Source organism: Mytilus trossulus, chromosome 12 (assembly GCF_036588685.1).
Source record: "Mytilus trossulus isolate FHL-02 chromosome 12, PNRI_Mtr1.1.1.hap1, whole genome shotgun sequence".
Classification (NCBI taxonomy): domain Eukaryota; kingdom Metazoa; phylum Mollusca; class Bivalvia; order Mytilida; family Mytilidae; genus Mytilus; species Mytilus trossulus.
In genome coordinates this window covers 3,457,353-3,476,730 of record NC_086384.1, presented here as the reverse complement: position 1 = coordinate 3,476,730, position 19,378 = coordinate 3,457,353, and the positions used below count along the sequence as shown (strand labels likewise).

At 31.3% G+C, this 19,378-nt stretch overlaps 1 protein-coding gene across 7 annotated transcripts in view; it reads right to left on the bottom strand.

Moving 5' to 3' along the window:
• The window catches only part of LOC134693165 (nephrocystin-4-like), a 33,191-nt gene extending 22,532 nt beyond the window's left edge, over positions 1 to 10,659 (bottom strand). For 3 of the 7 annotated variants that reach the window (XM_063553880.1, XM_063553887.1, XM_063553882.1), the window contains exons 1-10: positions 10,471 to 10,659; positions 8,421 to 8,479; positions 7,699 to 7,851; positions 7,256 to 7,446; positions 6,343 to 6,506; positions 5,425 to 5,560; positions 4,186 to 4,416; positions 3,552 to 3,688; positions 1,808 to 1,828; positions 739 to 795 (exon numbers count right to left, since the gene is read on the bottom strand). In XM_063553880.1, coding sequence (XP_063409950.1) covers positions 739 to 795; positions 1,808 to 1,828; positions 3,552 to 3,688; positions 4,186 to 4,416; positions 5,425 to 5,560; positions 6,343 to 6,506; positions 7,256 to 7,446; positions 7,699 to 7,851; positions 8,421 to 8,479; positions 10,471 to 10,616 — 1,295 coding nt within the window. In that variant the 5' untranslated portion in view covers positions 10,617 to 10,659. Of the gene's footprint in view, positions 1 to 738; positions 796 to 1,807; positions 1,829 to 3,551; positions 3,689 to 4,185; positions 4,417 to 4,507; positions 4,530 to 5,424; positions 5,561 to 6,342; positions 6,507 to 7,255; positions 7,447 to 7,698; positions 7,852 to 8,420; positions 8,480 to 10,470 lie in introns of all 7 variants that reach the window. The other 4 variants (XM_063553879.1, XM_063553885.1, XM_063553881.1 and 1 more) reach the window with 4 other exon arrangements.
• Positions 10,660 to 19,378: the final 8,719 nt, after the last annotated feature.

The window sequence follows — 19,378 nt, the reverse complement described above, 5'->3', positions numbered from 1 at the left end:
GAAGAGCATGTATGATGTATGGTGAACCCTTGAAACCATTGTGAGTAGGACAAACACAAAGTGTGACAAATACACATGTAAAATGGCAATAAATAATCAATGTTAAAGCAAAAAGCATGATTGGTGAGGGATGTGTAAACAACAAACAAGAGCTTTCTTCATGTGAAGTAAATGTCAACAACTTACAAAGGCAAACACATGTGTGTACATGTAAAAACTTCACAAATGTAAAACATATGTGTACATGTACAGTGTAAATGACTCAGATGAACACAGATCTGTGAGGAATAAAAGTGCAGTTTGTGTGTTTATGTGTATGTGTAAAGCTAGCATGTGAAATGACATGTTTTTACATAATGGAGATGAGATTGTACAAAAAAAAGCTGATCCATGAACTTATCAAAACAGAAGTTATGTCAGAATTATTTCTTGAGGATAAAAAGAAATATGATTACTTTTCCTTATTAACAAAAAATAACATGTCATTTAGTTTTGACATCAACATTCATTGATTTTTTTGGTACCAAAACAAATCACTCCTTTATTTCAACCACATTTTTCTATCAAAACTTGAAAAAAATCAAACTTTTTCACAAAATTGTTTATTTCTTGTTAGAACTTGGACTTATTCTAAATAATTCTGACATAAGGTTAAAAAAAACATTTGTTGAGCCACATCAGACAACTCTGTTACATGCTTGTGTAAGAACTTGTTTGTGAGGAGGGAGGTGATCTTACTCTCCAAGGTGTGATCCTTTTGTTGTATCACTGGACCAACTTGTATGTCTACCCCCACTGTAAACGATTCACAAGATTTTACAAAATAATAAAAAATAATCTGTCATTTTTCAAATATAATGCTCTCATTATATGCTATGACAGTCTTTTCATACCCATACTTTTATCCTTAATAAAAATAAACCACCTCAAATCGTTTAAAAAAATATTCCAAATGACTGCTGAAGATGACACATGTGAGGATTGTGTCTTCTGAAACTAAATATTAAAAGCCAAACTTATGCTATAAGTAAATAAAAAAAACTAATATAAAACAACATTTACCTGAAATTCATTTTCACTTAATCCAAAATTCTCTTTCTTTGTGTTCAACAATTAATTTATCATTTATAATGTAACTACCCATATAATACTTTTCCAAATTTAAATTTTTATTGACAAACTGTCATATGTAAACAACATACCTGTACAAGTTAAACATAATTAGCTTTAGTGATCACAACTTTCAAAACTTTTAGCTATTTTTAATTCTAGCAAAATAAAAATAACAATTATTCACAAACTGATTCTTGTTGACATGAATCATCATACATAATCCAGCTTTTTAAATGGAATTAATTTAGAAAATAAAAAATTTCTAAATAACTTTGATTTAGACCCTTTTTTTCAAGGATTAGTTTCTGGTTTCATATTAAATAGAATATTTGTTTTTCATTGATATTCCACCACCACATCATTTCAGAAACTTAATTTTTACTTAATCACTCTTGTTTGATGTCTGTTATATATCTTACATGCAAAATGCAATTTATGGTTAACATAAAAAAAACATGCATTTAAAATAAGCCAACATGTTAATATATTTAGTTTATATCTAGCAATGCATGTAACACAAAGTTCTATGTTTGTTATAACATGTCTGCTCATTCAATTATAATTTTGATTCAATATTCAATTTTATTTTGGCATTAATTTTTTTTCTTCTTTTATATTTTTAGAAGGGCCGAAATAATTTTTTCAATACTGAATGAACAAACTACAAAACAAACATATATACAATCAACCTTACCCTTTCCTTTCTCTTTCTTCCCTAAATTCACAGGATAAATTGACTTACAATATTTCAATTTTGGTTTCTCTGACTGATGTTAAAACTATTAAAATGTTCAAATTTGTATGATGCCCAACAAAAAAAAGGTACTTATATCAAAATCTATATCATGACTCAATTATAATAGTATTTTCTCTATCCTAATTACTTTACTTTTCTTTTAAACTGACTTATAATGCATTGTATGATTGAAAACTCAGCTGTGTACTTTTATTATTGTTGCTTTTGCAAATATACAAATGTCATCCTTTTGATGTAGTATAAATGTATATACAGGAACAAAGAAAAACCAAACATAATTTCCAAACACTAAATAGATATGTACTACCCATGCTTATCTGATTAATAAATATCATTCACCAAATAATGATTATGTATCTATTTAATGAAGCCCTTGAACTTCTCAGGAACTTAGTGTCTCTTGGTCATGATTGAATTATAAATTAAGATATCTTTCCTTTTGAGTTTCTTATCTAAACTTGCATGATTTTTACTGTAGAAAGTAACCTTTGCATTTATAATAAGATTTTATATCCAAATCCAGACCATGATATTTTTAACAATAAAACTGACGCGGTCAGAAAGGGAAAAGTTCACCCAAAATTGCGTGACGCACAGACACCAATAATTAATTCTGATACAAAAATGGCATTATATTTAAAATTCACATGGAAAATAGTCAGAATAAGTTCTATTATACCTAACTATTCATTTTTTTTTTTCGTTGATCACTGACTTCATGGCAAGGTAAAGAGTTATCTCCCTTAGCTGTTATGAGTTATCTCCCATATCAATAAAAAGATTTTGACCTATTAAGCAGAGTATCTTTCACTAAACATCTATAGGCAGTCTTAAGCATATTCTTAATGGTATTTCAGCAATAAGATGCCTGAATTCAAACAGAAATATCTTGACTGTCTTTAAATTTCAGCAACCAAGGAAGATATTTGAAACAATTTTATAAATGAGAACCTGTTTTACATTTTTTTTTATAATTATATGAAACATCATTTTTTGTCCTGTTTTATATTAGGAAATTATAGTAATAAATTAGGTATTATAATTTATTAATTTATTTCTGCAGAAAGCAAGAAAAGTTAAATCTAAACTAAATTTGTTGATAAAATACATAGTGATAATGCAAAAGAGTCAATTTTGTATACATGTACTACATGTACTATATACTTTTATTACAATTTCAATTTCTAAAAGAAAATTACTGCAATCAGTCACTTCCTTATAGTAATTTAGTTCAAATTAATATAATATGCTCTGATTCCAAACTATAATGTAATGCAATAACTAACTAACCAATGGTAACAAATGCATTAACCTCATGAATAATGATACTCCATGCTAAGTAATGAAATATACATGGGAAAAACAAACAAACTTTATCCTGGCATAAATCTGTATAAAAATACATTACAAGTTATTTTTATTTACTGATTACTGTAAGGTGTGTCCTTGAATTCTGGTCTTATTTCTAATTCTAAATATATAAACCTTAACATCTTAAATCTTTTGATATAAACTTCATCTTTAACTGTTTAGCTGCTGTAAATATTTTTTTTGCTTAATAGCAAAGTCAACGATAGTCCAATTTAACACATGTTGTTTGTTTTTTTTCATGATCTTCAATTTTGTAATTGACTTTGCCTTCAAATTGCTTCGATTTAAGCATATATTAATAGAAACCTACTTGACTCTCCCTGATGGTGGCTTCTTGCCACTGTCTGGACTGGGTAGTGCTTCACTTCCATCGTCACTCCTTACAGATGGCATGGAACCTGGTAAAAAGTGTGGGGCTCCCATGGGTACATGAAGGGACTGGGTATCCTGTTGTAAATATAAAGTATAAGTACAGATGAATTGATATTCATTGATGGTTTTTATTGACTTTTTGTGGATGAGCAAAATAACATTTTATGTAATTCAAAGCATTTATCACAATGTAATATCAAACTCAGAATAAATTGTATCATATACACAATCACAATTTAAAGAATTCTGTAAATAGAACACCACAAAAAACATTGATAATTCAATTGTAAACCTTAAGGCAAATCTAAGGCCGCTTTCAATATTGTAGCCACTAAATAAATAGCACTCTATAGATTTTGACTGCTGAATGCACAGCTAGCCTAGTGCTTTTAAAATAGATCAAGTCGGCCAATAATATTTATTCAAACAAGAGACTCTAAAGATAGGTTATTATTGATGATAACAATTTGATAAAATAACTACTTAACATATTGTTCAACATGGAAAGATATATTGGAGATAGTGGCTACATTTGTAAATTCAACCAGATTTATTTGAACTGTTATACTTACCATAGAACATTTCCAGTAGAAGTTAATAGATCCCCCAGCATGTTTCCCGGCATCAGCATCCTGCATCTTAGTATCAGGTAGTTTATACGTGAGGTCATCGTTAGGATTAGGGACAGCTCCACCCATCAATGATATACTAATGTTCTCCTGGTTAGGGTGAAGGAATGGGTTCCAGGCACACCAGCGTAGTGCTACGATACGGGAATTACCTCTACTGAGGCTACTATACATCTGAAATGAAACAATAGAGAGGTGAAAGTCAAGTTAGGGTGAAAGAATGGGTTCCAGGCACACCAGCGTAGTGCTAAGATACGGGAGTTACCTCTACTAAGGCTACTATACATCTGAAATGAAACAATAGAAAGCTGAATGTTAGTATTCATTCAAACTAAAAGTGGAAATGGAAAGTTCACAATTGGGAAACTGAAACCATCTCTTTTGTTGTAAAGTTGCAACCAACCCTCATTGTCAATTTCTAGATGTAAGTCAAGATATGAGGCAGACTTAACTGTATCTGTTTATTTGTTAAAGTGTTAAAAACCAGCTGATCTACATGTATATATATATATTATTATTACAAAGTGTTATCTTAACGGAAAAATTAAACTTAAACAATTTCTGGGACCAAACCTGTCAGCAAGGTATAATTTTCATATTTTACTTGACCTGAATTCTCATCTTCTTTAAAAGTAAACTTTAGGCAATGAGAACATTTTTTTACAATGTTATATTAATTGCCAACATTAATGGTTGCATTAATGATATCAATTCTTTAGGAAATTTGGTGGCAGAGTTTTCATAATTTCTTTTAAATTTGTTAACAACCATTTCAAACAATTCAGCAATTTAGATCTTGACATATTTGATTAACACCTGTTTATCAATGATGTTTGTTCTACATCACCATTTGTTCATATCTGTTGATAGATAAAACTTAAGAAGGTAGACCTAAGTTAAGGGAAATAACTCTTAAAATCACTAGTAAGTTTGTGTCAACCATTTTCATAAATACATTCTAGGTTACATAGGTGATTTCCAATTTGTTTCAGGTAAATGCTTAAAATAAATTGATAAAACTTGGCTTTTACAAATGCGTCATTGATTTAAAGAGTTATCTCCCTGAATCAAGGTTTACATTCTTAAATGAGAAATTATTTTGTCCCTAAATTACCTTTCTTTCCTCCTGAGAGATAGGTTCATCAATTACATACTTCAATGTAAACAGTAGTGATAACATACCTTTCTTTCCTCCTGAGAGATAGGTTCACCAATAACATACTCCAATGTAAACACCAGCGACAACATAGGGTCCTCCAATAACTCAGATATCTCTAATCTGTTCTTTAATACAAGCATTGTACCCTGACCATGCTGACTGCAAAGGAAATTAGCATAATGAATCATACAATTGTACACAATCATTAGTTTCATTATAAACATGAAATTCTTTATGTCATATACACATCTTCACACCCTGACATTCTTTACTAAGAAACGCAAGTCACACCATGGAAATCTTTGTGAAATATACAACTACACACCATGACATTCTTTGTGAAATACACAACTACACACCATGACATTCTTTATGTAAGAAACACAATTCAAACCATGACATTCTTTATATAAGATACACAACTCACAAAATGCAATTCTTTATGGGAAAATTTGAGATACACAAGTTCACAGTAAACAATTTTTGCTTGTATTCATGGGAACCATAAATATTCTGCCAGAGTTTTGTCTTTTGACATTTATAATAAGACTATTTCTATCTTAAAAACATATAAACTGGAATTGAAAAAATATATAAATATTTCTCCTGAAGGCTATTGCATATAACTTTTCCTGTGAATGAATTTTTTGTATGTTGATAGGGATATGAGAAAACTAACGGTCCCATTCTTTATATGTCAGCTATATGATCTCTGAAATTTATTTAAAGATGCACAGATCTATCTCTTTTCTGATTGTCTTAATGTTGATTAGGAACAGATGTGGTATGATTGTTGATTGCCAATATGACAACAATTCAAGGTACAGAACACTTACTAATATACATACCATACTGAATATGTGCAGTGTTTTTTTTGTGTGTGTACATATTTTTTTAAAAATCCTAAGGGAATATTTAGAAGTTTTATCAATCTACCCTACCTAGCGGCCCCATTCAATGATCTGACTGATGTTGACATGTATTTCTGACTTCTTCTCATGCTAGGACTAGCCTGTGGTTTAATTACTTTGTTCCCCTCACTCCAGACATCCAAGTGATGAAGTTCTGGTTTAGACAAATAACACCAACCATTGTGTACTCCAATCTACAAAATAATAATGTAGATATATAGTACAGTATACCATAAGTTATACCTGCAATGTTAAAATAAACGATTAAAAAACACTGTCCAATATTCCTGTCTTAGCAGTATTTTAAAACAGAATTTGACTGATCAAAAGGCAAAACACAAAACTGTCCGTCTTAGCAGTATTTTAAAACAGAATTTGACTGATTAAAAGGCAAAACACAAAACTCTTCTTAAAAGAATATTTTCTCAAGAAATTTTTTTGTAAATTAAGAGAAACAGTGCATGCATTGTAACATGATATTAATAAATAAGATCAGTGTTAACAAAATTTGTATGGGTATTTATAGTCACTCATACAAAAATACGAGGTTTTCAGTATATCTCAACTCAGAAAATATTGCTATGTTTTATTGAGGCTATAAAATGGGTAAACTCCTGCATGCAGTTGAGTTGTAGTGCTGTGGCTGCTATTAAAGTATTCTCATATTCGAGGTTATTCAATATATTCTCTAGAACATATCAGTAGTAAAACCTTCATGGGGATCTTTCTATGTCTTGATTTGTACAATGGTTGTTTTATTTCATTGAACACTTAAATTCGTGGATAAAGTCATCCACGAAAACCACAAAAATTGGTACCCCACAATTAAAAGTACTTTCACAGTATTTGAAATCGTGATAATCTAATCCAAAATTTGATGTCACACATTTTAAAATGTCTATTTGTCCCCATATTTCATGTGGAATAAGAAACGAAGTATTACCAAAAGTCTCCTTTCTACAATGGAAACATTAGTTCCTGTTTGACGATTTTCTCTGTGTCTTCTATCTTCACTGAGAAGGGCACATAACTCATCCTCAAACTTCTCGACAGATGGTGGGAGATGTATGTTTAATGCTTCTATAGTACATAGAACCTGTCTGTGTAGCTTGGCTTTCTTCAATCTGTCCTTCCCTGTTAATATACATAGGTATAATAATGGAATTATTCATATTTACCAAGAGAAATTAAGTTCATGTAGTAAATTTATGTTGGTCTAACTATTAAAAATTATATCCCTCAAAACCCTCCAAGTTAAGGAAACAATGTTGAAAGTAACAGAATTTTTTTGATCTCTGAATTCTAATTATTGTAGACAATACATAAATGTAGACATTCACTTTTGACACAAAATCATCAATGGAGTAGGTTCGACAAAAAACCTACCTGGAGTGTTGCCATCCTGGAGCCCCGGTATAATATCATTGTTACCCACAATAACGTTCTCAGGCATAACAGTCATGGCATACAACATGGCTTTGTGTGTGGCTATTGTACAATGTAGAAAACAATCTGGTACTTCCTTCAATAAATTGTTTTCTGAAAAATATAATATATATATCAAATAAGAATTTCAGTTGGTCTTTCAAACTTTATGTTTTATGGTAAAGATAATCAAAGGTTTATTTTTTCATACAACTGGATGTATCAGTTTAACACAAATGTCCTTTGTTTTTAGACTCATTGTAAAAGTTGATCTCCAACTATGAATTGAAAGGTGAGGTGATCAAAAGTAGCATATTTTAAATGTTGAACACAACAAATAAAAATTAAAATGCAATAATTTGTGTACAAAAACTATTCAAAATTGACAGAAAAGTAAGGGGCAAGTACAGAAATTAGAAAAAAAATCATTATTCAGTAAAAAATTGCTTATCCAAAATGAACACTGTCAGACCCAGCTTCTTAGTTGTAGGCTAAGGGGCATACAAATAAAGAGTTATACATGTTATAGTTGGATTAAAGTTTGACAACTAGTCACCGAGAACCAAAGCACATACACTTACTTTTTTTATTTTGCTCTGTGGGCTTATTATCGGCTTGTAAACATGTACCATGAAGTACAGAATAGAGACTACATTTGTTTGTATTGATTTAGTTAATATTACCTTCTAATGGTTCCTCCATAAAATACAAAGCTCTTGGTGAACCATAGTACATCTGAATCCTATAAAATAAAATATAAATTTGATTTGATACAGCTGCGGACTGTCCATTAGCACAACTCTGAAATGTGATAACGCTGAATACAGCAGCCCTAATACAGACCCTGCGGACTGTTCATTAGCACAACTCTGAAATGTGATAGCACCGAATACCCCAGCCCTAAAACAGCCAGGGGGACACTGATAAAAGGTAATTGAATTCCATCTCCTGGAAATACATGTGATGTTTTTCTTTATGTGTATCTCTGTTGCTTTTATTGCTTAATTGCTGTCATATATATTGACATTTACCATACGACTCCTTTTATTCATATGGATTCCAATTTTCCTGTTACAATCAAATTTTTTAAAATATCTGTATACTTTCATAATAATTTATTTATAAATAATAATATAGTTATGAAATGGGTTTAAAATCTACTGTGGATTTATCATTAATCATTGGATACCAATTTTTATGGATTTCGTGGGTTCAGCTACACCACAAAATAAAATGTTTCATAGATGACAATTTTTCTAAATATACAGAACTCTGCAAATCCACAAAATTAAACATCCACAAACATATAAGTTTTCCTTTAACCACAAAAATAAATGAATTCACAGTAAGTAATTGTATAGTTTTGAAATTTTATTTTATTTTAATCTGAAGATTATTTATTTTACAGTCATTGAAATTGCAAATGAAAAGAAAATTATGCTGCTTTGTGAAAATGATATGTATGAAATTATTAAAAATTCATAGACAATGCAAAAATATTTCTATTGATATCAGTGATATAGTCAGGAGAATCTGGCCTTTGTATGTCTTGTATGATTTCAAAATTTAGTTTCTTTTATATATTTCGGAGTTTAGTATGACATCCTTTATCACTGAATTAGACTCAATTAGTAAACATTATTTTTAGGGCCAGCTGAAACTTGTCTCTGAGTGAGGGATTTTCTAGCTGCATTGAAGAGACCCCCTGATGGCCTACAGCTGTTTTCTGCTCTTAGGTTGTGTTTTTGTCTCTTTGACACATTCCCAATTTCCAATCTTAATGTTAAAGATAGACAATCAGTATCAATTTCTATATTCATTTGTAATATTTAGTAAGAGCTCATGAAGCATCAATTCCAATCAAATCTAAAATGGAATGAATTTCAAAAATAGTTTTGTTCCAATAAAGAGTAAGAGGAGATGTGGAGACAACTGTCATTGAGACAGAAGAACAACAAGAAAAAATAAGTGTTAACACATAATCACACCTGAATAAAGTAATAAATTACTTAAAGAATTAATAACATTTCTTACAGAGAAAAAAAACATGCATTTGTCTTGCTTCAGAATTTTTGTTAACCAAAACAGTTTTTAAAAGCAGATTGTGCTAATTAGTAAGCCCAGTTATACCACTTTTTTGTCCCAAAATATAGCATTTTTACAAATGTGATTTAGTGTAAACTTTTAGCTATTCATTTTAAAAGAAATTAAAATACATTTGTTTTACTTTTAATGTATTTTCGGCATCAAATGATCCAATAATGTACTTTAAACATGGTTAAAAGAAACATAAATCAGTTAAAAAAAAAAACACTTTCGGTTTCGAATGACTGATTTCATAACTTTTTAACTAATTTGAAAACTAATTTCCTTTCAAATGTAGATATCCTCAAAGGATTCCTTTCTAATGGAACTCACTCTGTAGTTAATTATAAATAAAACACAATTTAACAAATCAATAATGTATAATAGTTATCAAAGGTACCAGGATTCTTCCATTTTCTCTGATTAAGCTTGATCATTAGTAGTCCTTAGAGACAAATAAGTATACAAATTATTAAAAAAATCTTTTAAATCACAAGCAAATTTCAATCATTATTTCTTATAATTAAATTTTGTTTTCTTAACTTTTAGTTATTGGAATTTTTTTTCAAGCTTCCAACATTTGCCTTAACCATGTTAACTGAATAATAAATTTTCTTCATTTATAATTGCAAAGTTCTTTTATCTTACTTTTGTACAGGAACTGTACTAGATCTGGAAGAATCAGGCAGTTCCTCATCTGTTTTGAATATCCTGACAATTGTCCAGCCACAGGGGTGGTACTTGGTGTTGCCATTCTGGTCCATCGTTATTGAGATGACCTCTACGATGGCCATGACCCCTATACTGTTGATGGAGGTGTGGAAATATACATTCTGTTGATATAAAAAAACATATTCAACATGTTCAATATTTATTTCAAACATATTTCAAAACTTATATAATCCTAAACTTATTTCAAGAGGTTTTTCATAATTTGTTTGAAAAACGTATTTCATACAGTAGTATAGTTGTTAATTTGTCTCCCTCCCCCCTGATATTTTCACAATGTACCACCATAATCTACATTTGGCAATATATAAAACTATTGTATAAGCTTTTATCTCATATAAATACTTTTTTCAGTTTTTTGACAGCATGCTTTTAAAAAGAATAAATGAATCACAAACAAATTGCATTTGATTAAAACATGATGTAAATTTGTTTGTTTATTATTTGTAAATCTCCAACTCAATTTCAGTAGGGTATAAAGTCCCTACCTACAATGTATACCTACCTGATTGTACTTTAACCTGGGTTTATTTTCCCCTCCACCTTGAGCTGTAGTGAGTGGACCCAGCCACTGTCGTCCCAGGAAGTTCTTGTAGGTGGCATCATACAGGCTAACTCTTATTTGATTTTCTGGCTGTTTACCAACATCAAGCTGTTAATAAAAATACAGGTGTCAATCATCATGATCATAGAAGACTTTATAAGTATATTAAGTATATAATTTTTATTCCAATCAAGGGCACAAACTTTATAATATTAGTTTTATAGTCATCAATTAATATTTTTTTTAAATAATATTCTCAAAATTAAACAAAAACATCAGATAGTGACAATTGTAAGATCTGTACTAAAATCTTTCCTCTGAAACATGTTAAATTCAATCTTATTCAAATTAAATCTGAAAGAGTGTGGAGATTTAATTTTAATTAGATTGTCTTCAATTTGTTTTTTATTCACCTAATCTACAATATATAATATACAGCACTTGTTAACCATCCTTCTTATGATAATAAACTTTAAAATAAAGTGTAACCCAAGATGAGGCATCATTGTTCATGGTCATTAAAAATAAAAGAAGTGATAAGATTGCAAACTGTCTGTGAGATAGCTATCATTTTTTACCAAATACCAACAGTATAAAATCTTTATGTGTAGAGTACTAGTGGGGTGCTCATTTTCGCCACATCTTTTCATGTTTTCTCATGTTTCTACAGTTTATGTTCAGGTCTAAATGTTTTTGAAGTATACTGATATTTCTATATAAAGACAACTTCAAATGCAAAATATTCTCAAGCTTGAAAACCTGTTTGTTTGAATATAATCATCTGAAAAGAGATTAAAGGGTGTTCGAAATTTCCTAATTTTTTGTCAAAGGGGGACACATATTCGCCCTTTTTACACATCTATTTAGAACCAATTAACCACAGCTTTAAACAACATTGATCAACTCAATTTCATTATAGATTGATAGCAGACTTTTCAAAGGTGTTAAGAACTGAAATTAAGGGCATTCAGTCAAAGAATTACTTAGAAATACTTCATGAATTCATGTTTTTTCTTCAGGAAATTGTTGTCCGTTTTTCTGTCCTTTTTAGTAGGTGCCGCAATTTTGTGTCAGTTTTGAAAAATAATCATATTTGTTATATAATATCATTTACCGATATATGTCTTCCATTTCAGCCATCCTTAGAACTTTTTACACCTCAAAATCATTAAACGGCGAAATTGTGTCCCCAGCGAATATGGGCCCCCCACTCTACTATACAATTTGATAACCACGTACATAACAAGTCTATAGCAACTGAAGTAAACATTGTCTTATTCAGGCCTTTTATAGCTGACTATGCGGTATGGGCTTTGCTCATTGTTGAAGGCTGTACGGTGACCTATAGTTGTTAATGTGTGTGTCATTTTGGTCTCTTGTGGACAGTTGTCTCATTGGCAATCATACCACATCTTCCTTTTTTACATACATGTATCATATATCGTTATATGACATACTCTAATTTAACTATTGTTACAAATATTGGATAATAACTTATAGTCCGGTAATTTGCAACCAAGAGTGACTGAAGAATACTCTCTATTTATGATATCTGACACTACAAATACTTAATGCCATCTTATAATCAAGTTGTAATCAAGATAGTTTTACAGAAATGCTAAAAAAATTGCTTTTGTTTAGGTAAAAACTAAAAAAGATAAATTTTAACCAATCGATCTACTTCGTATGATTATTAACCATGTTAACAATGATCAATGATTATATCTGAGCTACATCTGAAGACCATCAAAACAGTAAGGTCTGTGAGACTCAAACTTAGATACAATATAGACTTTATCCTGTTTAAATGGAGATCACAAACCAGACTTACAATGTAAATATATGTCAAAATCATATTAACAAATAAAAAGTTATCATCCACTTATAAATATATTTTCTGTTATAACCATGATAAATTAACAGATTAGGATTTAGCTATACATGTGTAGTTTACTGGCAAAACAGCTGATCAATCCAGATATAATGACTGGTATTACTGTCATTACTGTCAAAAAGTTTAAAACTATATTTTCAAATGTTTTTTCTCATACAATTTTACATTAGTCCAGCGGATATCAGAATAATTGATCACTTTATGGTAAAAGCATGACACTTGGCATAGTGAAAGATTAAGGGGAATAGAAAAAATTCAGATATGGAGCAACGAAAAAAAAATCCAATATGGCCGCCAAATTCAAGATGGCCGACATAAGTATAACATAATTCACTTGATGAAGTATTCCAATTTTAATGAGTTCAGAAGATATCACAAACTTAAGGAAATACAATTAAGATATATCAATTATTATTTTTTTTAACCTTACAATACAGAAATCATGAAAATGGCGTCCAAATTCAAAATGGCGCATCAAAATGACTAAATTTGACAGTATTCGTATGTATACACCATCATTGTGAGATAGAAAGTTACCAAATCCATGAAACTGATCATTTGATATCGACAAAGTCCTACAATGTATCATTAATACCGGAGTGCATAGATAATATTTTCAAAATGGCAGCAATATTCAAAATGGCGCTGTTTAACATGTCAAAATTTGACGTTTGTTTTTAAATATGGTATAAAAATAATTAAAACAAATAATGGATAAATTATTTCAATACAAGCACGTTTAAACAAACATATTATTATTTATTGTAATAGGTGACATTAACTATGAAATAAAAATGGCCGATACAACTCAAAATGGCGTCTTTGGCGATTTCTTATTGTTCACCTTATAAAATTTCACAATTTTCCTGAAATGAAAAAAAAATCCAACATATGCACCCAAGAGAAAACGAAAACGGGATCCATCGGGATCCCAATACAATCCCGGTGAAATTGTCGGGATTAGCTGAGATAAGCATCTGGAGTCGGGATCCCATTCGGGATAAATAACTGAAACTGGGATCCCATTCGGGATAACTGTCTGAAGCCGGGATTTCAGTATAGACGAAACGGGATAAATATCGGACACTGGGATCCCAAACGTGATAACTGTCTTAAGCTGGGATCCCAATCAGAACTGTTTAAAGCCGGGATCCCAATCGGGATAACTTTCCAAGTCTAGTTAAAACGGGAAATTGCATGAACCATAATTATGTTGTTGAAAATATGTAAGTGTTTTGTTTGTGTATACATATGTACATCAAGTACAGGTTATTGGTGTTAATAAACAATGTGTGTGACACCAAAGCTGTCAGGTGAAGCCAATCACTTTTAAGCGTCACTTAATTTTCAGTTTGACAGATATTTATATTAGTAAAAAAATTGCCGAGATTTTCGCGATAAAAATGGCAGAGCGTCCAAGAAATGTCAACGCCGGGTGTTTTGCCAGACAAGCTTGGGCGTTTCTGATGTTCCCCAAGTTCCCATAAGTGCGTTTCTATTAGTTATCGTCCGGCATCAATGATAAGATAGAACGACATCGTAAAACGTTGGTTTCTCAACTTATGTAAAAAATCAACACTGCGTGCTTTGTTTTCAATTGTACTGAACAGTTCGACCCTAGAAATTACTGTCCTATGCGGACTATAACTTATCTAAATTTACCATGTGCCGATTAATAAAGTATTTTTGTCTTATATTTAGTAAAAACTGACCCGTAAATAATACTTTACTGCGATACCCTTAATTTATTTATAATACCGTTACGGAGAAGATCAACTTCTGGCCGATATAATTTGGGGCGAGATTGTCACCTTGACGTTCGTGTACTGGTAAAAACGTCATCAAAATATGATTACGCTGATGATGGAGGACCAAAGATGCAGATATTTCCAGATAAGTGCATTAATAATTTAATTTAACATGTGTATATGTGTTTATAATGATTATAAAAATAATTTATTAGGGAATTATGATTTTTATGGTTTTTATTTGAGCAAATCAACATCAGAAAGTCTGAAAGTGTAAACTGAAAATATCTATTTTTAACATAAACAATGAATAAACTTGTTGTCGCATAACAGGCATAACTAGTAGTAGGCATATAAAAATTAAATTCAGTTGTGTGTATGTTTATTTGGTGAAAATAGTAAGTCGCTAGTTATTTATCTTCAGGGGATAAAAAAAGGGGGAGGGTAATTAATTTGCCAAAAAAAATAAACAGCCTTTCAAGACTTCATAATTATTTGGACTATCTTCCAATCTACTGTTTAAGTTTCTATTTAATTTGTTGCTTTCAAAACGTATTGAACAAATGATTCTTTGTGGATTATTTTGATACTTTTAGGGGATTTAATGATAGTTTCAAATGGAGCTGCCAACGGAACAGATTGCATGCAGATATTCCAGTTACCATAATTTACTCAGCAATACTAGTTGGAAGTACAGAGACAGCAAATTAATTATCAGAAAGGAGAACATGACATGTATCCTTTTGCATGAATAACCCAGGAATCCCAGTGGCAGTGCAATTTGAATATTGGTACTTGTATACCTACTGGGATTTATTTTTGGGATCCTGCTTTTTTCCCCGGGAATCCCAGTATATTTCCATTGGGATTTACATCGGGATCCCACTTCTTTTACGGGAATCCCGAAATTTAATTCCAATACATTTACAGCGGGATTCCGACTTTTCAGCGGGAATCCCGAAATTTTATCCCAGTGGGATCCCAATTGAAATCCCACTATATCCCAGTGGGATCCCAGTATATTTCAACCGGGATATACATCGGAATTCCCGGACTTTTGGCGGGATTCCCGAAATTTTATCCCGGTGGAATAAGGTGGGATCCCACTTGGAATCCCATCAAAATTCCAGCCGGGATTCCAGTGGAATTCCAGATTTATTTTCTCTTGGGTGCAGTATAGAATCAGTGCAAAGAGTATTTTTTTAGAAATGAGATAAGAAATAAAGAAAAACTCACAAGTAACTATTTAACATACATGTGACAACAGATTGTCTTCAGCGTGAATAACTGTTTTCTTAACTCATTCACCATATTAGCTGTACTAGACAGATCATACAAAAGCACAACATATTGTTCTATTACTTTTAAACATTTTAAAATTTCCACTTCATTTGGATTCTCAATAACCTGCAGAAATGCTTCTGACAAGTCCTCATATACGGACCATGTGTCCCAAGCTGATTTATTACCTTTCCCAGAAAAAGCTGATACTGTGTCACAACCGATAAATGAATGGAACAGTGGACAGACTTTCAATTTCAATGGTCCTAGAGCAAGGCACAATCCATAAAATTGAAATATATCGGAAGTTCTTTCCAGTGCCAAATCCTATCCACAGCTGTTCAGCCATTTGAATTCCCCTTTTAATGCAGCTGGGAATAAGGACATATCAATTGAAAGTTCTCCTTCAACTAATGGGATATCTGGTTCACTGAATCTTAGTACAGCTGGTGGAAGATTTGAATAACTCTCTAGTAAAAGAAACACTCTCTTTGATTGGCATTTCAACATAGGTTCAGATTGGTCAAATGTTTGAACATCGCCTTGAACATCCTCTAAAATATTTTGGCATAAAGATATACCTGTACCATAAAATGAATCTTTTAACAAGATACTGCTTTGATTGTGATAAATGTTGTCTACAGCATATGAAGTAAATACATTTTGTACTAGATTGGTAGGGCAAACAATACTTTCTTGGACATAACGAAGACAAGCATCATTGGCCATGGAAGTAGAAATTTCTTACACTCGGTCGTTTAAAGAAAGTATCTACCAGATCACGTTTTCTAGTCTTACAGTGGATCATGATTCCCAAATAAGCACAAACTGGAGGTTCATGATCTTTCATGTGACGGTTGAATAGTTTCTTTGTACAACTATACATCAGAAGTTGTGCTATTGTTAATGTCGACTGAGAATATGAACGATCCTGAATGTTGGGTCCAAACTGAATCATACTGACCAAAGAAAGCAATGATTGGGGTACAGAAGCTTCCTGACATCCCTTTGGAAAGGTCCTTTAAATTCCGAATTTGATGCGAAAATATCTTTACGAACAAACCTAGCTGCTTTTTTCAAAGTCATTATCAAAGTCTTCTAAGCAGACTCATCAATGTCATCTTTTAAAGCAAGAATGTTTTCAATGCCTTGTTTGTAAGCATCTAAGTTAGGGAAATTAGATACAATTCTGTGTTTTAGTCGCGTACTATTAACTCGAGATGAAACATCTGCACCTAGAAAAGTTATTCTTCCCGTATAAAGTTTACATAGATCTGACAACTTGTAAACACTTATTGTCTCATCGCATGACCTTGTTTCATTTATAAAAGAGACTAGTTCTGAAAATGCAATACCATGGATTTGACTTTCCTTCTTAGATTCGACATTATCATTTTTCATTTCAATTCGAGATGCACGATTATATAAGGAAACTAAACATTTAAAGTGGTACTTTGCTTCCTGTGCAATTAGATCACCAGCACTTAATTTTGCAAGTAACAATGTGTCATTTAATTTTACTGCCCATTCTCTCACAGGTGTAACTTGTCCAAACGTTGAGGACCCATGAAGGGCTTCTTGACCATTTTCATTACAGAAAAAGCACACAGACGGGTTACTGGTGGACTGAACTGAAAGGCTTTGTCTAGTTTTCTTTTAGATGTGGTTGCTTTATTATCTATTCTCTCATATGAGGTTCGATTTTCTGCTCTATTCTATACTTTATCATGTTCAGTTTTAAGTTGCAAGATTTGTGCCAACATGCCTTTTGGTCAATGAAGTGCTATTCCAGATCCCTCATCTAAGTTTTCAATGCACACATTAATGCCTACGGGCATCACTCGTAATTCATGAAACTTCTTAATATTGTCAGCTAAAGATTGATAACCAGCACCAACATTGAGACGTTTAGAATCAAATGGGCATATAATTCTTGGCATAGGATGCAATTTGCCCAATTAATATTATTTGATTTAGTCGGTTTGTCATATTCTACACTTGATACCCTGAATATCGTTTCAGTAGCCATCTTGTAAGAACTTAATGACCGTTAATTGGTTTATATATTCCTTGTCGATAACTTCTGTATGGCAGACGCGTATTTCGTCTACAAATGACATATCAGTGACGCTTGAATCGAAAAAGTTAAAAAGACACACAAAAAGTATGTATTAAAGATTTGATGACCTGACATCCTGAAAGTTTTGTAAAGCACAAATATTTGTTGATTGTTAATAGCTTTCTAGATATACACGATATAGTTTCTGATAATAAGACTTTTGGAGGCCATTTTGAATTTGTCGGCCATTAAGGAACAATTTTTTATTGTTCAATATTCAGAAAAGATTAATTAGCATCATAACTAGCAATATGCAAAGTTTTGTGCTTTTATTTTCAAATGATCAATTATACTATTTTTTGGACTCTGCCTCATGACTTTTGGCAGCCATTTTGAATTTGTCGGCCATTATGGAATTATTTTTTATTGTTCCATATACATAAAAGATTAATAAGCACCATTACTAACAATATGCAAAGTTTTGTGCTTTCATTTTCAAATGATAAATTATACCATATTTTTGGACTCTGCCTCGTGACTGTTAGCAGACATTTTTAAAATTGGCGGCCATTATGGATTTTTTTTTATTATTCCATATTCAGAAAAGATTAATAATCATCATAACTAGCAATATGCAAAGTTTTATGTTTTAGTTGTCAAATGATAAATTATACTATATTTTTGTCCTCTGCTTCATGACGGTTGGCGGCCATTTTGAAATTGGCGGCCATTGTGGAATTTGTTTTGATGGCTCCATATCCAAAAATGTTTATAAGCATCATAACTATCACTGTGCAAAGTTTCATGCTTTTACCATAAAGTGATCAATTGTCCCAAAATATTGAACTTAGCTGCTGGACTACATGTCATAGGCATGGATTACTATATTTCACATTTTGACTACTATATACATGTACATGTATTTGTTCATTGTGAATAATGATTAAGTAGTAAATATATAACAGTCATAAAGGGTCTAAATATAGATGTACCCATTACACCTACATGTATGATCCAAACAAAACATCAAATACTATATGAATGTATGGTCAGCTTTGTCTGGAAGACTTGTAACTTTAATCTAAATACCATAACATGAACAAGGCTCATAACTAAAAATTACATAATCATATTTGTATACTTTATAATATACTGTATATTTAAGAATTGAGTGCTTCTATTTGTAACTTCATTGGGGTATAAAGCGTTGACCGAAGTACATTTTGTATGAAGCACTTCATTCTAAAATCATATTTAAACATCTTTAAAATACAAAATAACAGATCATTTATTGAAATCAA